Here is a 21,007-nt window from a genome sequence, read left to right on the forward strand (position 1 = left end):
CTGCCGTTTCTGACCAATACAAACGACGGTACGAAGAAACGTCACTACAGTCTGTTTTCCCCGGTCACAAGATCAAACGCTGTTTTGCATGGCTGTTTGAGCCTGCCCCCTTAGTTTGGCGTTTTGGGACAACCATCACCTTACTTGTTTATCCTGTTTTATTGAATAAACCAGCCTAGGTTAAATTATAATTGAAAGTTATACTGCTTTTCACACACAAATAGTGTATCTCCCAGCCTTCATTATTTGTCAGACAAGGATAAACCCTTCTTAAAATAAACAGGTTAATACTCTTGGTGGCTCTTGGTGTAAGGGCGGATGAGAAAGTTCTACTATCCTGCCAAGAACGCAGCCTAAATGATGTATCAGCCTACATGCTTGCTCATATGGGTTAAAAGACCTGCACAAAAAAAGATCAGATCGGTTAGCAATCTGATTTTTTAAGCACTTTTTCCACCCAATTGCACCTGGCCCGCAAAATGAATGTCATGGAGGTCAAACCAACAGTGGGTGGATGTGTTTCATCCAAGAGACTGATGTTATTTTAAACTTTTAGTCTTCTGGGAAGCTATGTGTACTTTTCCTGATCCAGACCAAAATAGCTTGCAATGTGGCAAGAGTCAATATAGTTCCCCACACACACACGCACAAAGAGAACGAGAACATTTGATTCATTTTGCATTTTTATCACCCCAAAAACATCAGAGAAAAAGTGCACAGTGGCCTACAACAGGGATCAGAAGTGCACCGTTCCGACAGTATTTCATGGTAAGAGCCAAGGAACGGTCTGTACGGTCTGTGTTTACCGACATAGTGCAACAATAACATAATCACCTGCATTATTACATAGCTCTGATTATAGGGCAGTGCAATAGTAAAAAACAAATAAACAATTAACATTATACCCGTTGTTGAAAAACCGAAATCACTCGATATTTTTTTGAGGAAACCTAAAAAGCATTTAACATTTGGCAAACTGTCATGCGCGTTTACGTTAAATAAAAATAGTTGCACGTTTACTTCAATGTTTACGTGCGGAAGCAAACTTACGTACAACAAGGAAGTGATTTTCTGTGTTCATCTCCCTTTTGGATCTGTTTACCCATGGTGTAGCTTTCCTCTAAAATCATAGTTGCTAGCATCTGAATTGTAGCTAATACAGAAATGCTGTTACCAAGGTTCGTAGCTACTATCAAGAGAATCCGTTTAAATTGAGTTGAGCCAGCAATCGAACGTTAGCTACTACTGTACTCCTTAAAATATCAAAATTAGCCAGCCAGCTAGCTGTAAACTACCACATTCTCTGTTGTCTGTAGGCTAGCTCCTCCAAGTAATTACCATTCACAAAGTTTAATCAGCTGCTGCTTTAATGAGCAGCTGTCGGTGTATTGGGACCGTACGGGGTTTGCTAGCTAGCTTATAATGTTGCCTGAAAGCCAGTGTGTTATAATGCAGGGTCCTTCTTTGGTTTACCCAGGGTGTGTCTACTCTAATCTATAAGTAAGTATAAATAAGTTCTAGCACAAGATCAGCGAGATCAGTTGTACGGTTTCATTTGAAACTATTCGTAGCTACCCCCTCGAGCCCAGGGTACCAAAGTGACAGCCTGTCACGACGTGTCTGTCATGACGCAAAACTAGATACAACACAGGTCTTTCCGCCGCCGGCCAGAACTCTTCTTAGGGATGTCTACGACGTGCACTGATGTTTATAAAATAATTGCCAAGGGGGATGCATTTACAGCTAGCCACAGACTTGGAACGCGGACTGTCAGTCAGGGGTGTATTCTTCTTTTTCAGGTTAATCATGATGAGGTCGGCTGCATCCATCACGTGCAGGGCGTTCTCTCGCAGGGGCATGTCCTTACAGGGAAAGGCACCTGATATGGCAGAGGGTAAGAAGGAGGAATACCCGGTTGATAGATTCATTGCTTTTGTGCTTAACCCATGACCCCTGACCCCATTATGTTTTGTGTCTCCACAGAAAATTCATACTTGCTTGTGACCAATGGTGTGTGTTGGTAATCCAGAATGAATCACTGTGTACTGTATTCAGTCCTAAATTAATATAATTCTGTCTGCATGTTTACATTTACAATTTATTCAACGTTCTCATGTTATTGTGTGGTTGTTTTTCAGTTCGCAACAGACTGAGGGCAATTGTGGGAGCATCTACTAACTGGAGGTACGCCAACATCACAGCTACTTTGTACTGAGATATCCCTCTGAAAAACAATGTGTCATCCATTTTAAAAGTCGACTGGATCTTTGGAAAGAAGAGAGCCTTGTTTTATGGTCGTAGATGCGAATGACCTTGACCACTGTACATGCCCACAGACACTTCCTTCATGTACTTATTGTCTTATAGAATCCACCACTTTTTGTGACCTCATATATTGTTGTATGCCATGTTCATTGTGGCCTCATTCTCTTTAAACTCCAGTTATTATTAGAAAACAGGCCATGCACACATAGGTAAATATGTCTATGCCAGCACATCTCCATTGAATTCTCTCTGTTAGCGGCAAAGAGTACAGAAGCACAGTCAATATAAGTTCTTTGTTAGTGGTCTACATGCATTGTGACATTACAGGAGTGGGGGGTTGGTTTTCAAATTTTGATTGGACAGTTTTTTGGGGGAAACGCCCATTAAATATGATTTGCTTAATACAAAAGGGGGGGTTGGGGGCAGATTTGCCATGTTTTTTAAGTGTGTGGGACATGTATAAAGATACTTATGCCCTTGTGACATCATAAACAGCCAGGTTACATGCACGTGATGACAGGCAACCATTTTCGATAATGAGAGAGGTCCCAGACTCATTTCCCACAGACTGTTGATGGTGTCTTTGGAAACTTCTAGAATCTTTGCTATTGCTGTGACATTGAGAGCCTGGCGCATGTTGTCACAACAGCCTTTTTGTCGACAACACTATCAAATTTCCAAAGGCATAAACGGAACGACTCTTTCAAAGAAGTGCTTCCACCTTTGGCCTCGTGACAGTATTTGTCTTTTCTGTGCGCGGGTGAAGTGACCACCAGCAGGCGTTAGAGGACCGCCTGTCGCTGTCGTCCCAGCTGGCCCGCTCTCAGGACGAGCTGCCTGTCAGGAGGATGAAGGACAGCTCCATCGAGGTCCACCTCCCCCTGGGCACACAGCCACGACTCCGGGAGAGTTACCTCACCTTCCACAACAGTGTCAGGTAGCACACACACACACACACACGCCACTACTACAGTGGCGTCATATGCACGTACATACAGACACATTCATGCTCACCGCCTTCCTCTTCCCCTTGCAGGTTTGGAAGAATCTTGGAAGACCTGGACAGTTTAGCAGGTATCCGTTGAATGTCACATTGTAATGTGCCCTGGTTTAGCCCACGTCTGTCTAGAACATGTTTTAAAGCCACTCTTGTCTTGGCATACCTGTCTGCTCCTTTGAAATAGCCTGTGAACAGCTCATCACCAGCTGACATATCTACCAGCTTAAACAAAATGTCTTCAAGGTGTTTACCCTGTCGGAGAACATTACTCTTATTTAATGAGTGAATGAATATCAACAGATGGGCCTTAAACAGGTTTGACCAGTTTCGGGGGACCAATAAAAAAAGAATAGAACTACTCGATTAGTAGTTCTCTCTCACACACACACATATCATCTATCGTCGCTACCTGCCAAACTGTCAAAGTGAAACTATTCTATTTTAAAAGAAGATGACTGTGTGTACTTGCAGCTGTTACCCAAAGATTGTGTGACCTATGTCTCCTGTGTTTTGCTCCCCAGTGCTTATCTGCTACTCTCACACGCACAACGAGGCGTTGAAGAGGTCTCCTCTGTCCATTGTCACCGCCCTGGTCGACAAGATAGGTAGGACATCCACAATGAAGGACACCGCCCTTTTTTCTCATTCGGCTTGGGGGTTCATAGCGATGGACAATTCAAATCTTTATTGTTTGTGATGTCACAGACATGAGGAAGCACATCATCTACCCCGACTGTGACATTAAGTTAACTGGTCATGTGACGTGGGTGGGGAAAACCTCCATTGAAGCCAAGATGCACATGACTCAGGTATATACACTGACACGTCACATACAACTGGACACCATGTCTTGTTATGGCTCCATGAACACCAGATATTTACAGTGAGGGATGTCAAAAGGTGAGGACTAGTGGCATAGTAAAAATAGCTCAGTCTCAAGGAAATTCTGTCAAATGACAATTCATCCCATGCTATGTACAACATAACCTGTTACTTCTTACACCAAATAAGAAATGCCCTATGTATCAATTGTTGAACATAGTACGTTGTTTCCGTCATGCAAAAATACATTCCCCCAAATTCCCATGGATAGTTTAGACAGTTCCACAGTTTTAAAATGAATTGGGTGCACATACTCACACATGGGGTGCTCTAATACATCGTATAAAGATGTCTGTCTTTTTCTAGTATCACGAGGGAGCCTACACTCCAGTTCTGGATGCTACATTTGTCATGGTGGCCAGAGACCCAGAAAACAAGAGGTTGGTCGTCCCATCCATCCACCCATCCATCTTCTCACCACCCATCCATCTTCTCTCCATCCGTCCATCTTCTCTCCATCCGTCCGTCGGTCTATTCATAATACACATCTCTCTTTCTTCCCCGCCCTCCCCTTCTCCCAGGGCTGCGTTTGTAAACCCACTAAAGCCAGAGGGTGCGGAAGAGGAGAAGCTCTTCCAAGAGGGAGAGAGTAAGATCATAGGTCTTAGCCGTGTCATAACATGCACTCATCCCTGTGGTGCAGTGTGCGGGTGGTAACCCTCTCTCCTCTGTGTCTCCCAGTCAATAAGACCCGTCGTGTGCAGCTGAGCTCTGCCTCCCTGCTGAAGGTGGCTCCCACCGGCGAGGAGAGGAAGATCATCCACAGCTTGTTCCTCAACACGCTCGACACCAAGTACGACACGCGCACGCGCTCAAATCTCTCACTGACACAGATTCGCACACAGTTGTGTGTGTGTGTGTGAGAGAGTTTGCTGTTTGAGAGTGTTCCATTCATCATCTGCGTGTCTCCCGTCTGCTGTAGGACAGTGAGTTTCCGGGGCCGAATCCTGCCTCCTAACTCTGTCTGGATGGAGGATGCCAAGGTGAAGGGACTGGAGATCTGCCACCCACAGGTGAGAGAAGGGAAAAGGGGGGAGGGAGGGTAATAAATCAGTTAATCTCTAGTTGTTGTTTACTTTTGTGTTCATGGTATTCTGTGCTTGGTGTGTGTGCGTGTGATGTGACGTCCAGCCTGTCTGTGTCTTGTCCAGGAGAGGAACATCTTCAACAGGATCTTTGGAGGCTTCCTGATGAGGAAGGCCTATGAGCTGGGCTGGGCCAACGCTTTTTCTTATTGGTGGGTGGGAATCTGTGTGTGTGTGTGTGTGCTTGGGTGGGTTTTTCAGCCCAGCGACCGCCCCTGATGTGTGCTTCCTACGTTTCATAGCGGGAGTCGACCGAGCCTAGTTGCTGTTGACGACATCCTGTTCCAGAAGCCTGTAGAGATAGGCTCTCTGTTGTTGCTGTCATCACAGGCGAGTGTTTGTGTGGATGTGTGTCGACTTTCCCTCGAGGGTCAATGCATTCAATAAATGATCTTGGAACTGTCCAAACAGACTGTATTGACAGTCCCTTCTATCGACAGGTGTGTTACACTGAGGGGAAGTACATCCAGGTCAGAGTTCACACGGAGGTGATGGACCCGCTGACCCGGCAGCACAACACCACCAACGTCTTCCACTTCACCTTCCTCTCCGAGACGGACGTCCCCAACATCGTCCCCCGGAGCTACGGAGGTCAGTCCCTGCTCCTCTCACCCCCCCGCCCACCCCCCCCCCCATGACCTTCTTCAGCCCTTTACACCTGCAGTGGTTGTCATTGCTACATCTGTAGATGATGTATTCTATGTTTCAGGGTAGGTGAACCCCCACCACCCTGATTTAGGTGTTACTCGATCCTTCTTCCTGTGAATGATCTACACGTCATGCTCCTGTAATGTTTGTGTCCACAGAGTCCATGCTGTACCTGGATGGGAAGAGACACTTCAACCAGACCGTGGAGTCCACATGAGACCACAAGACACGTGATCGACGTAGCCAACTGCCTGCCAAAGCCTTACAGTGTCCCACAAACTCTGCTCAGCATCCTCCGTGGAAGAACATGATCCGGGTCATAGGTCAACTCTTGTATTTTGTTTTCACTCTTTGTACACCTGTTTATGCATGAACCTCACATAGCTGAGAACCATCCGGATCCCCGGCCTCGTGTTTGTTTGGGCTTTAAAGACACATTACTACATTATACTGTATATCATTTCTTCCACGTCTTAGCTTTATATGCACATATATTTTGCAGTTACATGGACGTTTTGCCGTTATGTTTTTTTAAATGCACTTTTAATGTATTTTTTTTCTTACATTTTATATACTCATGCATCTGTATGTAAATGTTGATGGGAAGATACATTCTGAGGGGGATTTATTCATGCTATTATTGGTGAACTGCAATAAATAGTATTGTAATATTTATCTTAGTATAAATAAATAGTATAAATCAACATTGTGTTTCATCACATTCATTGGATAGAATTCTCTCCACACAAACCACTTGTATGTGTGCCGTCTGATAAATACAATACTTTGATGTTAACAGTGTTAACAGCTTTATTTGAGAAATGAGTAACATCCATAGACAAAGAAGCAATACTGGAAATTACAGAACCATTGTGTGTAGTTTGATTAGCTCAATAGCTCCATCAGTCTCAAATGATCTGGCACTAACTGTAAAGATGCGGCATATAAGGTGAATAGAACATTCCTTTGGTTGTCAACAAACTCCAATGGAAATACTGCCACCTTGTGGTTTTTGGAGGTAGTGGCAGGTGATGGAAATCAACCATGATGAGGAAGGGATTTACTGAACCATTTTAGTGCTTAACTCACAGTTCCTGCTTGGGCCATCTGGCTCTCAAAGTTTCCTCAGGATTAATCTAGATGTATGATAAAGTAAACAATGTAATACACTGAGAAGAAACTCAGACATACCAGAAGGTGATTTGTGCATCACGAGAATAATAATATGACAACATAAGACTGAATAGATAATAACATAAGAATGAAAAACAATATAAATTCCATCAATGACTCACCGTATCATCACCTGGTTTCCAGCCAGCGGGACACACTGTAACAAGAAAGAGAAGAGAGACACAATCTGTTTGTAATGCGCTTACTCACCTGTCAGTGTATGTCAGTGTGCTGCAGGGCCTGGATCTCTACCCACCTGCCCCGTGTCTGTCAGTGTGTTGCAGGGCTTGGATCTCTACCCACCTGCCCTGTGTCTGTCAGTGTGCTGCAGGGCCTGGATCTCTACCCACCTGCCCCGTGTCTGTCAGTGTGCTGCAGGGCCTGGATCTCTACCCACCTGCCCCGTGTCTGTCAGTGTGCTGCAAGGCCTGGATCTCTACCCACCTGCCCCGTGTCTGTCAGTGTGCTGCAGGGCCTGGACCAGGCGCAGCGTCTCGTCTACAGAGCGTCCGACTGGCAGGTCATTCAGGGTCACCTGCCTCAGGACCCCGTGGCCATCGATGATGAAGAGGCCCCTGAGAACAAATAGAGATGGCCATTGATGCCAAACGGGCCTGTGTGTGTGGTGTGTGTATGTGTGGTATGTCTGTGTGTGTGTGACTCTGACCTCAGTGAGTGTCCCAGGTCCTCCAGGTACACTCCGTAGTCCTCGGCGATCTGATGTGTGAGGTCAGAGAGGAGAGGTATGTTCATTGGTCCAAGACCGCCCTGCTTCCTGGACAAGTTTATCCTATTGGCAAGACACCCAATCCCACACAAAGGATAGAGTTACAGTATTATTTGCTTTATTTCATTTATCTTATTATTTATCAATGGTCAATACAAGTTGGTTGGTGAGAGAGGTCATACCAGGCCAGGTGTGAGAAATGTGAGTCTACGGAGCAAGCAACCACCTCGGCTCCTATTTCCCTGAATTGCTGCACACGCTCACTGAAGGCTATCACCTCTGTGGGGCAAACAAACGTGCTGTGCAACACACAACAGATACATGATATTACTCATCTACATAGCTATGACACATTCATCACAAATGGATTTCACAGATGACATGTCCCAGACATTCTTCCATGGTTTGCCGTTTTGTCTCTGGGATGGTGTTTGTTACAGCCAAAAGAGCATAGTTTGAGTGTTTCACTCACAAGTCTAGTGGGTAGAAGAGGAGGACGAGGTATCTCCCTTTGTAGTCAGACAAACGGAGCTGTTTGAACTCTCCGTTAATCACAGCTGTAGCCTCCCAGTCGGGAGCCCTCTTAGAGACTAGAGAGTGAGAGAGACACACACACACACACACACACACGTGCACAGTTTAAAGACTACACCGATCGAGACACACAATCAATTATATTTTTGCATTATATTGAGCTTTCCTGTGAGTGTGTAGACACCCGATAATCGACGCACTCTTTGCCTTGCTCAAGTGGAGAGAAGAAGGGTGGCGAGGAGAGCGAAGGGAACTCGGATTCCTGGATGCCTGGACTGTGGTCTTAAGTTGCAGAAATAGCAAATAAATCAGACACACACTAAAAAATGAATCCCGCTGGGATGACATATGTAAATGTTTTCTTTGCGTCATTCTAAACTCAAGAGAAAGCAGAACTACCGAAAACCTACGCGTGCGTGACGCCAACAGCTGAGAAGTATCGATTTTTCCCCGTGGAAATGTGACTCAATACACTAGGCCTATTCATTGCTTCCTTCCCTCATCTCCTTTCCTCCATTGGTAAGGAAGAACAATATCTTAATCCCCAAAATTGTCATAACATGTTAATGGCTGTCTGCAAGTAGAAGAAAGACTAATACGTATATAGACTGTTTATAGGATGTATATGCTTATCTAGTCTATCCTCCTTATATTTGTGACGTCACGGGCCCACAGTCGACAACATCCGTGTTTTGCTAATCCCGGTAGGTCGGAGCAGTGCTGTTGGTGTCCGATTAGCATGCAAAATATGCTGACCCTCATTTCCAACGTGTTCAGAGGTACCGCCACCAAAAATGTGGTGAGTAGAATTACTCTATTTGGGGTTTAGGTTCATTGAAAATACTACAGTTTTAAATAGGCTAGATTGCTGTAAAGCAATGTTGAAGATGGGTTGCCAGTGGCGACGCAGTGGTACCTATATAGCAGGCGCTGACCTTGTAGCCACAGACGTTTGGAGACAAATCTTGTCTTTACGATGCGCGACAATCGCGACATACGCTTTTCTCTACTTATGTGCACGTGACATTTGTGCTGATGACATGTATTCAGCGCTAGGGTTATGAATGACTCATCATGCCATGTTCCCTTCCAGTAGGGATAGCCAGCCAATAGCTTTACATTGTCGGTATTTGCCACACGGTGGCGCCTCTTGTCTCTATTCGCAGGTAAAGCAGGTTAATCTCTGGCTGTCAACCAACGTTCACTAAAGTAGAATCTCAATAGAAACGTAGTGGTAGGCGTTGACAGGGCTCCGTTAGTATTATTATCCCACAGGCTTTTCAGCCTGCGAATGCCTTTCTTCATTTCATCTCATCTGACATGCACAGTGTAGGCCTAGGCCTAATCTACCCCTGCCCTTCTCATTCCCTCTGCCTGGCCCATAGGGAGCACAAACAGTGTCGGAGGTAAGCAGATCATGCAGCTCTACTCTGTAGTTGCAGTCTGTAGGCCTTAATACAAGCAGGTCTGCTCAAGTCTATGTCTGTACAGTTACACAATACCCTGACTCTCTTTGGCAAGCTGTGGTTGGTAGCTGTAGTGATGTGGTTTACAACTGGTGTTCAGATATTTCCACTAGTCTGAAACATCCAGTTTGATGATTTCTTGCCCTAGTCTCGCTCTGGTCTGATTGGTTGGGTCCTTTGTTCTCCAGTTGCTGATTCGCCTGTCCGAACACGTCGATTTAACATCACCGCCCGCCTCGGCAACGCCCCGGCAACCACCTAAACCACCACCAGTCAGTACCAGAGCACCCAGGCTAGAGCTAGCCTTAATACTAGCTAGCCCCAGACCACTACTCATACCTGACCACACATTCGAAACCAATATCAGTTAATATTGAGAACAAAAACTACCTGTAGCACTCTGGCTACTCGGGCAAAGTAGGTAGGAGAAGTTAGAGGACAACGTGATTTGTTCCCACTGTCAGCAGAGAGGGAATTAAAACCTTGTTTTCAATGCAAACATCTTTGCCTGCGAGGGTTTGCGTGTGTCTGTGTGTAACTTCTGTGTGGCACCAAAGTCTTCCACATCTGTCTCTCCAGGGTGCTATGGCGGTGGTGTCGGCACGCTCCTACGCTGACTTCACCCAACAGGCCAGCTTTGACATCAAGGTGAGTCACCACACACACCGACACACACACCGACACACAGACATGCAACCTTTCATCTACAATGATCTTTTCCCGTGTGTCTCCTCTCCTCCCTGTAGAAGTGTGATATCCACCGCTTGGAGAGTGGTCCGCCCGTGGTAGCGGAGCTCACCAGGGACCAGGGCCTGCAGTACTACCGGACCATGAACACCATGAGACGCATGGAGCTCAAGGCTGACCAGCTCTACAAACAAAAGATCATCAGGGGGTTCTGCCACCTGTACGACGGACAGGTCAGCGCACGCACTTGCAACACTCGCCCACCGTCGCGCCAGAAATGCACTTTTTCCTCATACCCACTTCTATTTGGGCTCCCATTCAGGAAGCATGTGCCGTCGGCATCGAGGCAGGCATAAACCTGTCCGACCACCTGATCACGGCCTACCGTGCGCACGGCTACACCTACACACGGGGTGTGCCTGTCAAAGAGATCATGGCGGAACTCACGGGTGAGATGAACAATCTGGTGGTCGGGAGTCACCTGCCTTGGTGCGAGCTGTCATCGCTAAAGGCTATGGGTTTCTCTTTCTGCACCGTCTTCCCCAGGTCGTAAAGGGGGCGTGGCTAAGGGGAAAGGAGGATCCATGCACATGTACGCAAAGCACTTCTACGGAGGCAACGGCATTGTGGGAGCTCAAGTAATGTTCACACTCAGACACACACAGGGGCAGAAACTGTAAGTTAAAACGGGGGGGGGGGGGGGGGCATTCCCGTCTTGATTTGTGTGTTTGTGTCTTCAGGTTCCACTGGGTGCAGGTATTGCCCTAGCCTGTCAGTACCAGGGTAACAACCAGGTGTGTGTGACACTCTACGGTGACGGAGCAGCCAACCAGGTGAGAATCCCTGAACTCTGCCCAGACTGGCCACATCTCCACTGTGCTTTGTTTGCTCGTTCACTGCCATCTACTTCCTGGTTGTGACCCACCCACTCTGTCGTCCAATCAGGGCCAGATCTTCGAGTCCTACAACATGGCGGCTCTATGGAAGCTGCCATGTATCTTCATCTGTGAGAACAACAAGTATGGCATGGGGACGTCTGTGGAGAGAGCCTCAGCCAGCACTGACTACTATAGGAGAGGAGACTTCATACCAGGAATCAGGGTCTCTGTGTCTCTCTCTCTCTCTCACTCACACACACACACACACACACACTGACTACACACTGTATGTAGGAGAGGATACGTCATTCTAGGAATCAGGGTGAGACACACAAAGCGTACCTGACCTGTGAACTTTCTCTTGGTCCAGGTGGATGGAATGGATCTGCTGTGTGTGAGAGAAGCCACCAAGTTTGCAGCTGATCACTGCAGAGCTGGGAAGGTGAGTTCTTATTGGTGCAGAGCTGGGAAGATGAGTTCTTATTGATGCAGAGCTGGGAAGGTGAGTTTTTATTGGTGCAGAGTTGGAAAGGGCTCAACAGTCAAAGCTCTGAGCAATGTTCTGCTTCATGAAACTAAAAACAACTCGAGGCGGGTCATGACAAGTTACAAGATCATCATAAATACGTGTTTCAAAGGGTGCAACAGCAGAAGCATCAGATAAGACCGGTAAACACTTACTGGGCTAGAAAACAAAGATCAAACAGACTTTTGAGCGTCACCAGCAGGACAAAAGAGAGACATCAAAGAGGGATCAGAGGAATAGAGCAACCACAGGGGCTTGAGTGTTGAAGGCCAGTAGAGGGAAACCCGTCTTGACGTGCTCCCGTGTGCTCTAGGGCCCTATCCTAATGGAGCTGCAGACCTACCGTTACCACGGACACAGCATGAGTGACCCTGGGGTCAGGTGAGATAGACACCAAACCACGACCTTTAGACGTTGTGATAGTCACCTGACCTCGTTTACCCCCCCCCCATCCCTGTCCATCACTTCCCTGACTTCATTATAGTAGTTTTTTGGGCCAATCGCTGTTTCTCGGTAGTCGATGGGCAGTGATACGTTTTGTCAAACACTTCCTCTTCTCCGGGTCTATCTCTCCTTGCACACAGGGCCTTGTTGCAGTGGCCTCATTCTGATTGGCCCATTGAGTGACAGTTACGCTCGTTTAACCCCAGCTTCCCCTCTGTGTGATGTAACTTCCTGTAGCTACCGTACACGTGAGGAGATCCAAGAAGTGCGCAGTAAGAGTGACCCCATCTCCACGCTGAAGGACCGCATGCTCAACAACAACATGGCCTCAGTGGAGGAGTTCAAGGTACTGGAGGCAGACACACACACATTAACATGTACTCACAGACGGTGGTGAAATCAGATGAATCAGTCAAACCCAATTCATACCATTCTAAAATGTCAGAGGAATGTGTCAACACATGTTAAGTCTCAGCCAATTGTAATTAGGATCACAGTTGTCGACATGCACCTTGAATAGTCTGCCTGGACTGTGATAATCTTGATGACCTCGGATTGCTGTTGTTTTGTTTGGTTGATGTTCCTTATCTGTGTATGGTCTATATGTTCCTTGCTGTAACCCCAAATTGCCTCTTGGAGGACATTCAAGTCCTCTTGTCCAGTCTAATCAATACGAGCGATGGGGAGCCGATGAGCGAACATGAAGTGCACTGTCCTCCGTCTGCTGCAGGAAATCGACGTGGAGATCCGAAAGGAGATCGAGGAGGCGGCCCAGTTTGCCACCTCCGACCCCGAGCCTCCATTGGAGGATCTCTGTGACCACATCTTCTACAACGAACCACCCATGGAAGTCCGTGGAACTAACCCTTGGTCCAAGCTGAAGTCTGTGAGCTAGATACAAACACACATAGTAAATCCTGGTTAAAAAAGGAGCACGCGCACATTCCGTGAAACCTCATTCCCCCACTCAGCTTACAGTGAAGGCACGATGAGAGAGCGTGCTGGGGTCCACAGTGGGTCAGGAAGCAGCATTCCCCGTGGGGCCAAGTAGAGCACCCTAATGTTATTTATTGAGACTATTTGTAGATAGATTTGTATTATTCATGTATGTATAATCCTTGTGGTTCTGTGGGATCATTTTTTTGGTCAGAAGAGGTTACATCCTTGTCCCCACATACCAGTTTTTACCACATGTGTAAAACCGCCGGGCCGTTGGAATGACATCAGGCCTTTCATTATCACACCTATCTTTAGACAAATAAGCGGTAGAGAAGTTTGACATTGAGATTCGACAAGACACTTACTGTAATGAACCAGCATGGGGGGAGTGGCCTCACACTCTGTGGCTCAGTGGGAGTTTGAGGCAGGAGCAGCTTGAGTCTTTCTGTTTGAAATGTCACTTGCTAGCATTGGCTCACTGTCAGATGGTGTGATTTTGGGGAACTGGCTCGTGTTAATATGATGTAAAAGATTTGAAGGTCAATGGCTGAATGTTGTGGCAGTCCCTGGTTTAAATAATGTGTGGTTTGGGTAAACCCAACTAGCATCTCTTTATGGATGACGTTATTGCGGGATAACATCAGAAACAATATGAATTGGCTGCTTGCATTTGCCTTCTCCCTCTTTATCCTGCTGAGCCATGCACTGCGTGAATATTTGGTAAATGCCTGAGTGGAAATGGAAATACTGCTTGTAATGCAGTGATGTCAATGATGAAATAAAGCTGACTGACCCTGGATTATTGAATGTTGTGCTTATTGTTCCTCATGTCTATTTGGATCACATGCAATGAAGGAAACTGAGATGGTGTTCCATCTTTCACCACTAGTCGTCACCCGCAACTTGCACCTTAGGAAACACCCTTGCTCTATTTAATCCAACCCTGTGTGAAGAGGGCTGGTTAAAATGTCAGATTTGAAGTTACAGAGTTATGAGGGAGTCGCTGCCGCCCACAGCACATCTTTAGTCACAGATAATGACTCTGTGCTAGGCTGGTCTCATTATATGCCCGCGTGCGGCGCGTGCTCAGATAAAAATAGACGATAATAAAAGACTTTCGCTGACGACCTACACCATCGGAGACTGCCGACTTCAGATATGGCGACGCTAGATATTCACATAATTGTGTTTTCCACGACACACTTAAATGTGGTACCGTCTACCTAACTTGTGTATAGTAGCCTATCCAAGGTGTTAAAACTATCCCCATCAGTGGCCGGAAGCAAAAAGAAAGACTCGCCAAGTAATGTGCTGGACAATGAATGTCTCAATACATTAACTAATAGTTTAAGGTTGCTCATCAAAATGTATGAATATCTGCTTTGACATTCCTATTGGCATTTTATGGCCTTTGCGCTGAACTCTCACCTGCCCGCATGCTGTCGTGTTCTGAAGAGTACGCCCCTACAATGACGCAGGCGTGACTCAACCCTCTGACAGACAGGTAAGCCGACACCCGACGCCATATTGGGAAATAACGGAAGTGAGAGAGCGAGCGAGGCAGAGAGAAATAGAGAGAGAGAGGGAGAGAGTGTGTGTGTGTGAGAGAGAGAGAGGGGACAACAGTCGATACGGTCGTCTCAACTACACACAAGGGCGAAAGTAGAGAGTTTCCGAAAAGGCATTCCATCCGGCGCGTTTTCATGTTTAGACAGTGTTTTAAAGGAAGGGGCGGTTGCTGTTTATAACTGTTCGCTGTTGCCTGTGTCTTAAATACTAGACCAGAATCACAGTGTAACAGGGACAACTCGGAGCTGCAAAGATGCCGCTGGCACAGTTGGCAGATCCTTGGCAGAAGATGGCATTGGGGAGGGCGAGTGAGGTGAGTGTGTCTGCGTACGTGTGTGTGTTTGAGAGAGATAGAGCAAGAGAGGGAGAGAGCGAGAGAGTGTAGCCTGTGTGTGTGTGAGAGAGAGACTCAACTGCTCTGTTCAGCAGCTTACAAAACACTGTCACTTCATCGCTGCCGGTATCAAACCCACATCGATAGGCTATTGTAAAGTAGGGCAGCAATATAGCCGAACGTCCGAACGACTACAATGCTGTACTTAGTTCAAAGACTATTCACATGGTCACAGAATGTTCAGTTCTGTGATTCAAAAAATTTGATTGTTTTTGGAGGGGGGGGGGGGGACGACATTGCTTTCTTTTTTTCCCGGGCCAAGGGGATTTTAGAAGGCCTGTTTATTTCGGCCTTTCGGCTTAGGTGTGAGCAACATTGTATCCGACTCTGATTTGTAAAGGTAGCCAGAAGCTAGCTAAAGCAAGGGGTCGGTTTCACTGGCTTAGACTGGCTGGTGACCACAGGATGAGCTTGGTGTGTGCGGTTTCCTGTATTCAGTTTCTGTTGTGTTTAGAGAGGAGTTACTTTAGCCGTCTGCTTATGTAGGCTCATACAGTCTATCATATGAATCACACAAGTCTTTAGAACTGAATCCACCATGAGGAGTCAGTCAATTGAAGAGTCCTGTTCCTCCTGGCTGTAGCACCTGTGGCCCTTCACACATCTGTTTGGGTCTGGTTGTGTGTGTGTGTGTGTGTCTGAGGGGAGGGGCAAGAAGGCACATGAGTTTCCAGGCTGCAAAAACACACAAAAAAAGGATGTTGTGAAATATTTGGAAAGGCAAAGTGGTGAGGGTTATGAACACATGAGCCTAAATCCGTTGCACAACACACACACACGCACACACAAACCATACAAAGTCTGCATCGGAGTGGAAAATTGGCAAACAGTTCTCAGTACATGTAGCCAACATCTATGTGTATTCGCTCGTGCATGCGTGCACTCCACCCTCCAAGAGCTTTATTCAAGGTTCCACAGAAACAGCTCTTTAATGTTAGACAATAGTGTGACCTCCCTCCCTCCCTCCCTCCCTCCCTCCCTCCCTCCCTCCCTCCCTCCCTCCCTCCCTCCCTCCCTCCCTCCCTCCCTCCCTCCCTCCCTCCCTCCCTCCCTCCCTCCCTCCCTCCCTCCCTCCCTCCCTCCCTCCCTCCCTCCCTCCCTCTTTTCTAACCATTTATCCATTTCTCATCCTTGTCCCTACGTACCACGCGTATATTACGATCCTTGTCATTCTCCATCCACCTCCGTCTGCCCTCTCATTCCCTGCTCTATCATTGGTTCCTCTCATCCCTCCGCTTCCATCTTTCATTCCGGCCTTGTCCCTGTCTCCCCTCCTCTGCAGCTCATCCTTCAATCATCTCACAACATGCTTTTTTGGCTTAGCTCTGTCCTGGGCTACCCCCGCAAAGTAACAGTAATCGTCATTCGAACTGTCTAAAGTCTGCAGACAGCCTATCATTAATAACAGGTGCGTAGCACATCAAGCCGGATTGGATTCTCTATTGTGCTTGCTGATCTAATCGCTAAATCGAATCTAATCTCTGGCGTTTACTGTGATGAGGTATGTTGAAGGGGAGAAAGGCAGCAAGCTGCCACGCACTGTGTCTCTTGTGGATTGACCTTGGGTCCTGGTTCATGCTGGGACTGAGCGACATGATGTGGGGTTACTAGATGCAGAGCAGCGCCACTTACTTGGTCTGGTGGCTCAAACCTCCTGTGGCTTTGAACCCAGAGTGACATGACAGTCTGGATTATAACCCCATGATGGCAGCATGATCACACTGCGGGTGTGTGTGTGGGGGGAGGTAGTATTGACATGTTGTGCTCTGTCTTCTGTGCTCTGCAGGATGCTCATCGCCATGTCCTGGAAGATTCTGTAGGGGAGGATGACTCCCTGTCCTGTAATGTAAGTCTACACTTACATTAGTCTACACTCTCTCTCTCTCTCTCTCTCTCTCTCTCTCTCTTTCCCTCTCTTCTCTCTCTCTTTCCCTCTCTTCTCTCTCTCTTTCCCTCTCCATTTCTCTCTGCCTCTCTTTCCTCTCTCTCTCCCTCTTTCTCTCTGTCTGTCTCTTTCTCTCTGTGATGGATAGAGATTTAGAGAGAAGGAGAGAGAGAGTGTGCTGTCGTCAAAGGCTGGGATGTGCTCTAATGGCTATTGATGAGTGGTGTCCAGCATATGTGTGTCCACATGGTCCTATGGATGACTCAATCGATCTGACTTCATCACTGATGGCCTACTGTGTCGTGGGAGTCCGATGCTCTCCAACCTGGCTACCCGGAAGGGGGATCTAGAGAATCTGGCAACCGACAGGATTTTTGGATTTGTTGGCCCAGTGGACCTGGTTCTGTAGGGATAGAGTATTTAGTTGCAACCTAGCATTGGGTCACTGATGTAACTGATAAATATAGCATGGCCACAGTAGGTCATGTGGTTGCAAACAGCTAGGTCGGAACCATGGCGGTTCTCCAGGAATAGGATTAGAAGCACTGATCTGTATAGTTCACTGCTTCCCCACTTAGTTTAGATGTGTTCTGTTTAAGTGTGTGTGTGTGTGTTTCCTCTCCCTACTTTTGTCTTTTGCTGGGGCAGATGCTCGTATTGATTTTTAAATGCAGAGGAGATGGCTTATAGATCTGCTGTCTGGAAAAGGCTGAACCGTCATTACCCATATCCCCCGAGTCTACCTTTGTTCTACACGCACGCACGCACGCACACACACACCCACACACCCACACACACCCACACACACACACACACACTACCTGTATGCAACCTGACAGCATTCCACATTCTAAAACAACACCAACCCAAAGCAACAAGAAGCGGTCTCTGGTCACTGTACACGTCATGTGTGACATCACAACACAGGCTGCCTGGCCAGTGGTCAGTGGCATGCTGGGAAGGGAGGACCCGGTGTGGCTCCAGCAGAAGGTGTTAGTGACTGGACTGGACTGTTGTGCCTGGCTGGAGGGTGTGTGTGTGTGTGTGTGTGTGTGTGTGTGTGTGTGAGGGGGGCGTGGGGTTTGGATGCAGGTTGAACTGGGGTAATGAGGCTGCTGTTGCTCGTCGTCACATTGCCGAGGTTGCCCAACACTCTGCAACACACACACACCGAGACACACACACACACGCGCGCGCAACACACGCATCCATATATGCGAGTGCACGCGCAAATGCGATGCCCCCCCCAACCCCCCCATTGGAGCGTAAAAGGGTTTCCAAACGGAGTTAGCAACATCTCATGTCTCTGAGGGATCCAGCAACATCTGCTCCTGTCTGCCTACGGCCTCTGGCCTTCTACACAGACTGTGTGTGTGTGTGTGTGTGTGTGCACGTAAATGGATCATGTTTGGGCCCCAAGATGAGATAGGTCATCTGATACAGAGTCTCTCTCTCTCTTTATTGTTCTCTCTACTTGTCTCTCTTGGTCTCTCGCGCTCTGTCTGTCTGTCTGTCTGTCTGTCTGTTTCTCTCTCTCTCTCTCTCTCTCTCTCTCTCTCTCTCTCTCTCTCTCTCTCTCTCTTTATTGTTCCTCTACTTGTCTCTCTTGGTCTCTCGCGCTCTGTCTGTCTGTTTCTCTCTCTCTCTCTCTCTCTCTCTCTCTCTCTCTCTCTCTCTCTCTCTCTCTCTCTCTCTCTCTCTCTCTCTCATACTGCAGTGCCCCCTGTTGCCTTGTGTGTGTGTGTATGTGAGAGAGAGAGAGAGAGAGATGGAGAGAGAGAGAGGGATTGGCTCTCCAGCGCTCACTGGCACATGGTATTTAATCTTCTCTGGCCATCTGGACTGACTTTCTCTGCCTTCTTCCAACGCCCACACACTTGCATACATGTGCGGTGCACACATGCACACACACGCAAACACACGCACGTTATCAACACTCAGGTGTGAGTGTCTGTGACTAGACATTCCTTACACCCCCCCTCCTCCTCGCTGCTTGACCGCTTCTTACTGCAAAAGGTCGGAGTAGGTGTAACCCAGGGCAACGTGGAGAGGATAGGAAAACCAGCTCTAAGCTTGTTATTGTCAAAGGTCAACTGGGCTCAACGATCAACTGGGCTCGCTGTGTGTGTGTGTGTGTGTGTGTGTGTGTGTGTGTAATGGGTTATGGATGTGTCATGTGTATCTGTCTGTGTTTAATGTCTGTTAAAGGTAGACAAACCTCTGGTTGCTCCTGAACACACGCGTGCACACACACACATTCACAGTCACACAGCAAATATTGAGAGACGGAGACATGAGAGATGAAAGAGAGGAGTAATGGGTCGAGGGGGAGCTTGTGAGAGAGATGTACAGGAAGAAAGAAGGAACTATACAGTCGCAGGAACAAAGATGAAGCGACCCGCAAACCCCCCTCCCCCCCGCTGTGTGTTCTCAGGATGAGTTGGTACATTCCTCTAGTGTTATAACATGGAACAGGGTCATTGGATTGGCTCACTGTCCGAGGTTGGTGATGGAGTGTGTTTATGTGTTTAGAGAGGAGCTCTCTGGGGCTGGCTCTCAGCCCCTGCGTGAGTGAGGCATTGTGGGATTGGTATTGTGAGGTCACACAGCGGTGATGTAATCCCTGTATCAGGGGCGCCGCTCTTCCTGAACGGAACACACTCCAAGAACGACCACACCGTTCATCATCCCTTACATCACACACTGCCTCGCTCACACGCACACGCACACACTGAGAGGATTGTCGGGGAGTTTCCCTCCCTTCCCTTGAACATTGTTCAAGAGAGCAGAAGAAGAGTGGGAGGGATAGGAAAGAGAGGGAGGGAGGAAGGGAGGGAGGGAGGGGAAAGGAGGGAGAGAAGGAGGGGGTGGGAGGGGTGGGGAGGGAGAGAGGGAGGGGGTGGGAGGGGAGGGGAGGGAGGGAGGGGGGGGAGGGGAGGGGAGGGAGGGGAAAGGAGGGAGAGAGGGAGGGGGTGGGAGGGGAGGGGAGGGAGGGAGAGAGGGAGGGGGTGGGAGGGGAGGGGAGGGAGGGAGGGGGGAGGGGAGGGGAGGGAGGGAGGGAGGGGAAAGGAGGGAGAGAGGGAGGGGGGGGGGGAGGGAGGGAGGGAGGGAGGGAGGGGGGGAGGGGAGGGGAGGGAGGGAGGGAGGGGAAAGGAGGGAGAGAGGGAGGGGGTGGGAGGGGAGGGGAGGGAGGGAGGGGGGGAGGGGAGGGGAGGGAGGGGAAAGGAGGGAGAGAGGGAGGGGGTGGGAGGGGAGGGGAGGGAGGGAGAGAGGGAGGGGGTGGGAGGGGAGGGGAGGGAGGGAGGGGGGGGAGGGGAGGGGAGGGAGGGAGGGAGGGGAAAGGAGGGAGAGAGGGAGGGGGGGGAGGGAGGGAGGGAGGGGAGGGAGGGAGGGAGAGAGGGAGGGGGGGGGAGGGGAGGGGAGGGAGGGAGGGAGGGAGGGAGGGAGGGAGGGGAGGGGAGGGAGGGAGGGAGGGGAAAGGAGGGAGAGAGGGAGGGGGGGGGAGGGAGGGGAGGGAGGGAGTGACAGGCTGTAGGACCAACAAAATCCACACCCAAAGACTGTGTGGTCAGTTTTACCAACATGAAGTATTGGAATGCATTGAACCAAGATCTCATTATCTTCCTGTCCACTTTCTAACCAAAGACAACTTTTGCATGGCCACCAAACCAATCAAAAGTCATCAAACCTCGGAACTATGAGTGGATTTGACACCTTAACTACGATTGTCTCTTGAGTGTGACTGTGAGTAGAAGTGACTCGTCCATCTAACGCTGTGTGAGAACACACACCTTCCGTTGTCATGGTGACTCAGGGAGGATATGTTTCTGTTCAGTCAGCAGCTCTAGAGGACAGGAAGTTAACCTCCACTCAGACAGGAAACCACCAGCTGCCCTGCTCCCACA

At 48.3% G+C, this 21,007-nt stretch overlaps 4 protein-coding genes across 8 annotated transcripts in view; 3 read left to right on the top strand and 1 right to left on the bottom strand.

Moving 5' to 3' along the window:
- The first annotated feature begins 1,025 nt into the window (after nucleotides 1–1,025).
- On the top strand, nucleotides 1,026–6,584 carry acot9.1 (acyl-CoA thioesterase 9, tandem duplicate 1). Of its 2 annotated transcripts, XM_084702602.1 has the most exons (16): nucleotides 1,026–1,178; nucleotides 1,800–1,894; nucleotides 1,984–2,010; nucleotides 2,139–2,184; nucleotides 3,032–3,202; nucleotides 3,302–3,339; nucleotides 3,787–3,870; nucleotides 3,971–4,074; nucleotides 4,454–4,527; nucleotides 4,669–4,736; nucleotides 4,829–4,940; nucleotides 5,070–5,160; nucleotides 5,299–5,384; nucleotides 5,475–5,562; nucleotides 5,673–5,823; nucleotides 6,039–6,584. In XM_084702602.1, the coding sequence occupies exons 1-16, from the start codon at nucleotides 1,165–1,167 to the stop codon at nucleotides 6,095–6,097; spliced, it is 1,308 nt and encodes a 435-aa protein (XP_084558728.1). In that variant the 5' UTR covers nucleotides 1,026–1,164; the 3' UTR covers nucleotides 6,098–6,584. The 2 variants fall into 2 exon arrangements, with proteins under 2 accessions (XP_084558728.1, XP_084558729.1); XM_084702603.1 differs by lacking the exon at nucleotides 1,984–2,010.
- A 107-nt stretch (nucleotides 6,585–6,691) lies between these two features.
- On the bottom strand, nucleotides 6,692–8,662 carry LOC146275067 (peroxiredoxin-2-like). Its single transcript, XM_084702604.1, has 7 exons — nucleotides 8,515–8,662; nucleotides 8,253–8,370; nucleotides 7,963–8,079; nucleotides 7,721–7,843; nucleotides 7,498–7,628; nucleotides 7,176–7,210; nucleotides 6,692–7,016 (listed from the first exon to the last, which is right to left on the bottom strand). Exons 1-7 carry the CDS (start codon nucleotides 8,660–8,662, stop codon nucleotides 6,966–6,968), a joined length of 723 nt encoding a protein of 240 aa, XP_084558730.1. The 3' UTR covers nucleotides 6,692–6,965.
- Nucleotides 8,663–8,987: 325 nt separating this feature from the next.
- On the top strand, nucleotides 8,988–14,051 carry LOC146275068 (pyruvate dehydrogenase E1 component subunit alpha, mitochondrial-like). Of its 2 annotated transcripts, XM_084703506.1 has the most exons (12): nucleotides 9,002–9,113; nucleotides 9,969–10,052; nucleotides 10,360–10,428; nucleotides 10,527–10,700; nucleotides 10,790–10,916; nucleotides 11,014–11,105; nucleotides 11,208–11,300; nucleotides 11,413–11,568; nucleotides 11,716–11,787; nucleotides 12,185–12,252; nucleotides 12,553–12,661; nucleotides 13,046–14,051. In XM_084703506.1, exons 1-12 carry the CDS (start codon nucleotides 9,054–9,056, stop codon nucleotides 13,208–13,210), a joined length of 1,269 nt encoding a protein of 422 aa, XP_084559632.1. In that variant the 5' UTR covers nucleotides 9,002–9,053; the 3' UTR covers nucleotides 13,211–14,051. The 2 variants fall into 2 exon arrangements, with proteins under 2 accessions (XP_084559633.1, XP_084559632.1); XM_084703507.1 differs by lacking the exon at nucleotides 9,969–10,052 and having other exon boundaries at nucleotides 8,988–9,113.
- Nucleotides 14,052–14,817: 766 nt separating this feature from the next.
- Nucleotides 14,818–21,007, top strand: part of LOC146275069 (ribosomal protein S6 kinase alpha-3) — a 23,423-nt gene continuing 17,233 nt past the window's right edge. The window contains exons 1-2 of one of the 3 annotated variants that reach the window (XM_084702894.1): nucleotides 14,818–15,136; nucleotides 17,004–17,063. In XM_084702894.1, coding sequence (XP_084559020.1) covers nucleotides 15,077–15,136; nucleotides 17,004–17,063 — 120 coding nt within the window. In that variant the 5' untranslated portion in view covers nucleotides 14,818–15,076. Of the gene's footprint in view, nucleotides 15,137–17,003; nucleotides 17,064–21,007 lie in introns of those variants that run through there. The other 2 variants (XM_084702893.1, XM_084702896.1) reach the window with 2 other exon arrangements.

Source organism: Hypomesus nipponensis, chromosome 8 (assembly GCF_054491055.1).
Source record: "Hypomesus nipponensis isolate SF chromosome 8, ASM5449105v1, whole genome shotgun sequence".
NCBI lineage: Eukaryota > Metazoa > Chordata > Actinopteri > Osmeriformes > Osmeridae > Hypomesus > Hypomesus nipponensis.

Excerpts from the sequence above, each read along its gene's own strand:
- acot9.1 (XM_084702602.1), top strand. Across the intron at positions 3,871-3,970 it reads CGCCCTGGTCGACAAGATAG|ACATGAGGAAGCACATCATC; the intron begins GTAGGACATCCA and ends GTGATGTCACAG. Across the intron at positions 4,075-4,453 it reads CCAAGATGCACATGACTCAG|TATCACGAGGGAGCCTACAC; the intron begins GTATATACACTG and ends GTCTTTTTCTAG.
- LOC146275067 (XM_084702604.1), bottom strand. The coding sequence starts at position 8,662 with ATGTCATCCCAGCGGGATTCATTTTTTAGTGTGTGTCTGATTTATTTG. Across the intron at positions 8,371-8,514 it reads CCACTTGAGCAAGGCAAAGA|TCTCTAAGAGGGCTCCCGAC; the intron begins GTGCGTCGATTA and ends CTCACTCTCTAG. Across the intron at positions 8,080-8,252 it reads CTCTTCTACCCACTAGACTT|CACGTTTGTTTGCCCCACAG; the intron begins GTGAGTGAAACA and ends TGTGTTGCACAG.
- LOC146275068 (XM_084703506.1), top strand. The coding sequence starts at position 9,054 with ATGCAAAATATGCTGACCCTCATTTCCAACGTGTTCAGAGGTACCGCC. Across the intron at positions 10,701-10,789 it reads GCCACCTGTACGACGGACAG|GAAGCATGTGCCGTCGGCAT; the intron begins GTCAGCGCACGC and ends GCTCCCATTCAG. Across the intron at positions 12,662-13,045 it reads CCTCAGTGGAGGAGTTCAAG|GAAATCGACGTGGAGATCCG; the intron begins GTACTGGAGGCA and ends CGTCTGCTGCAG.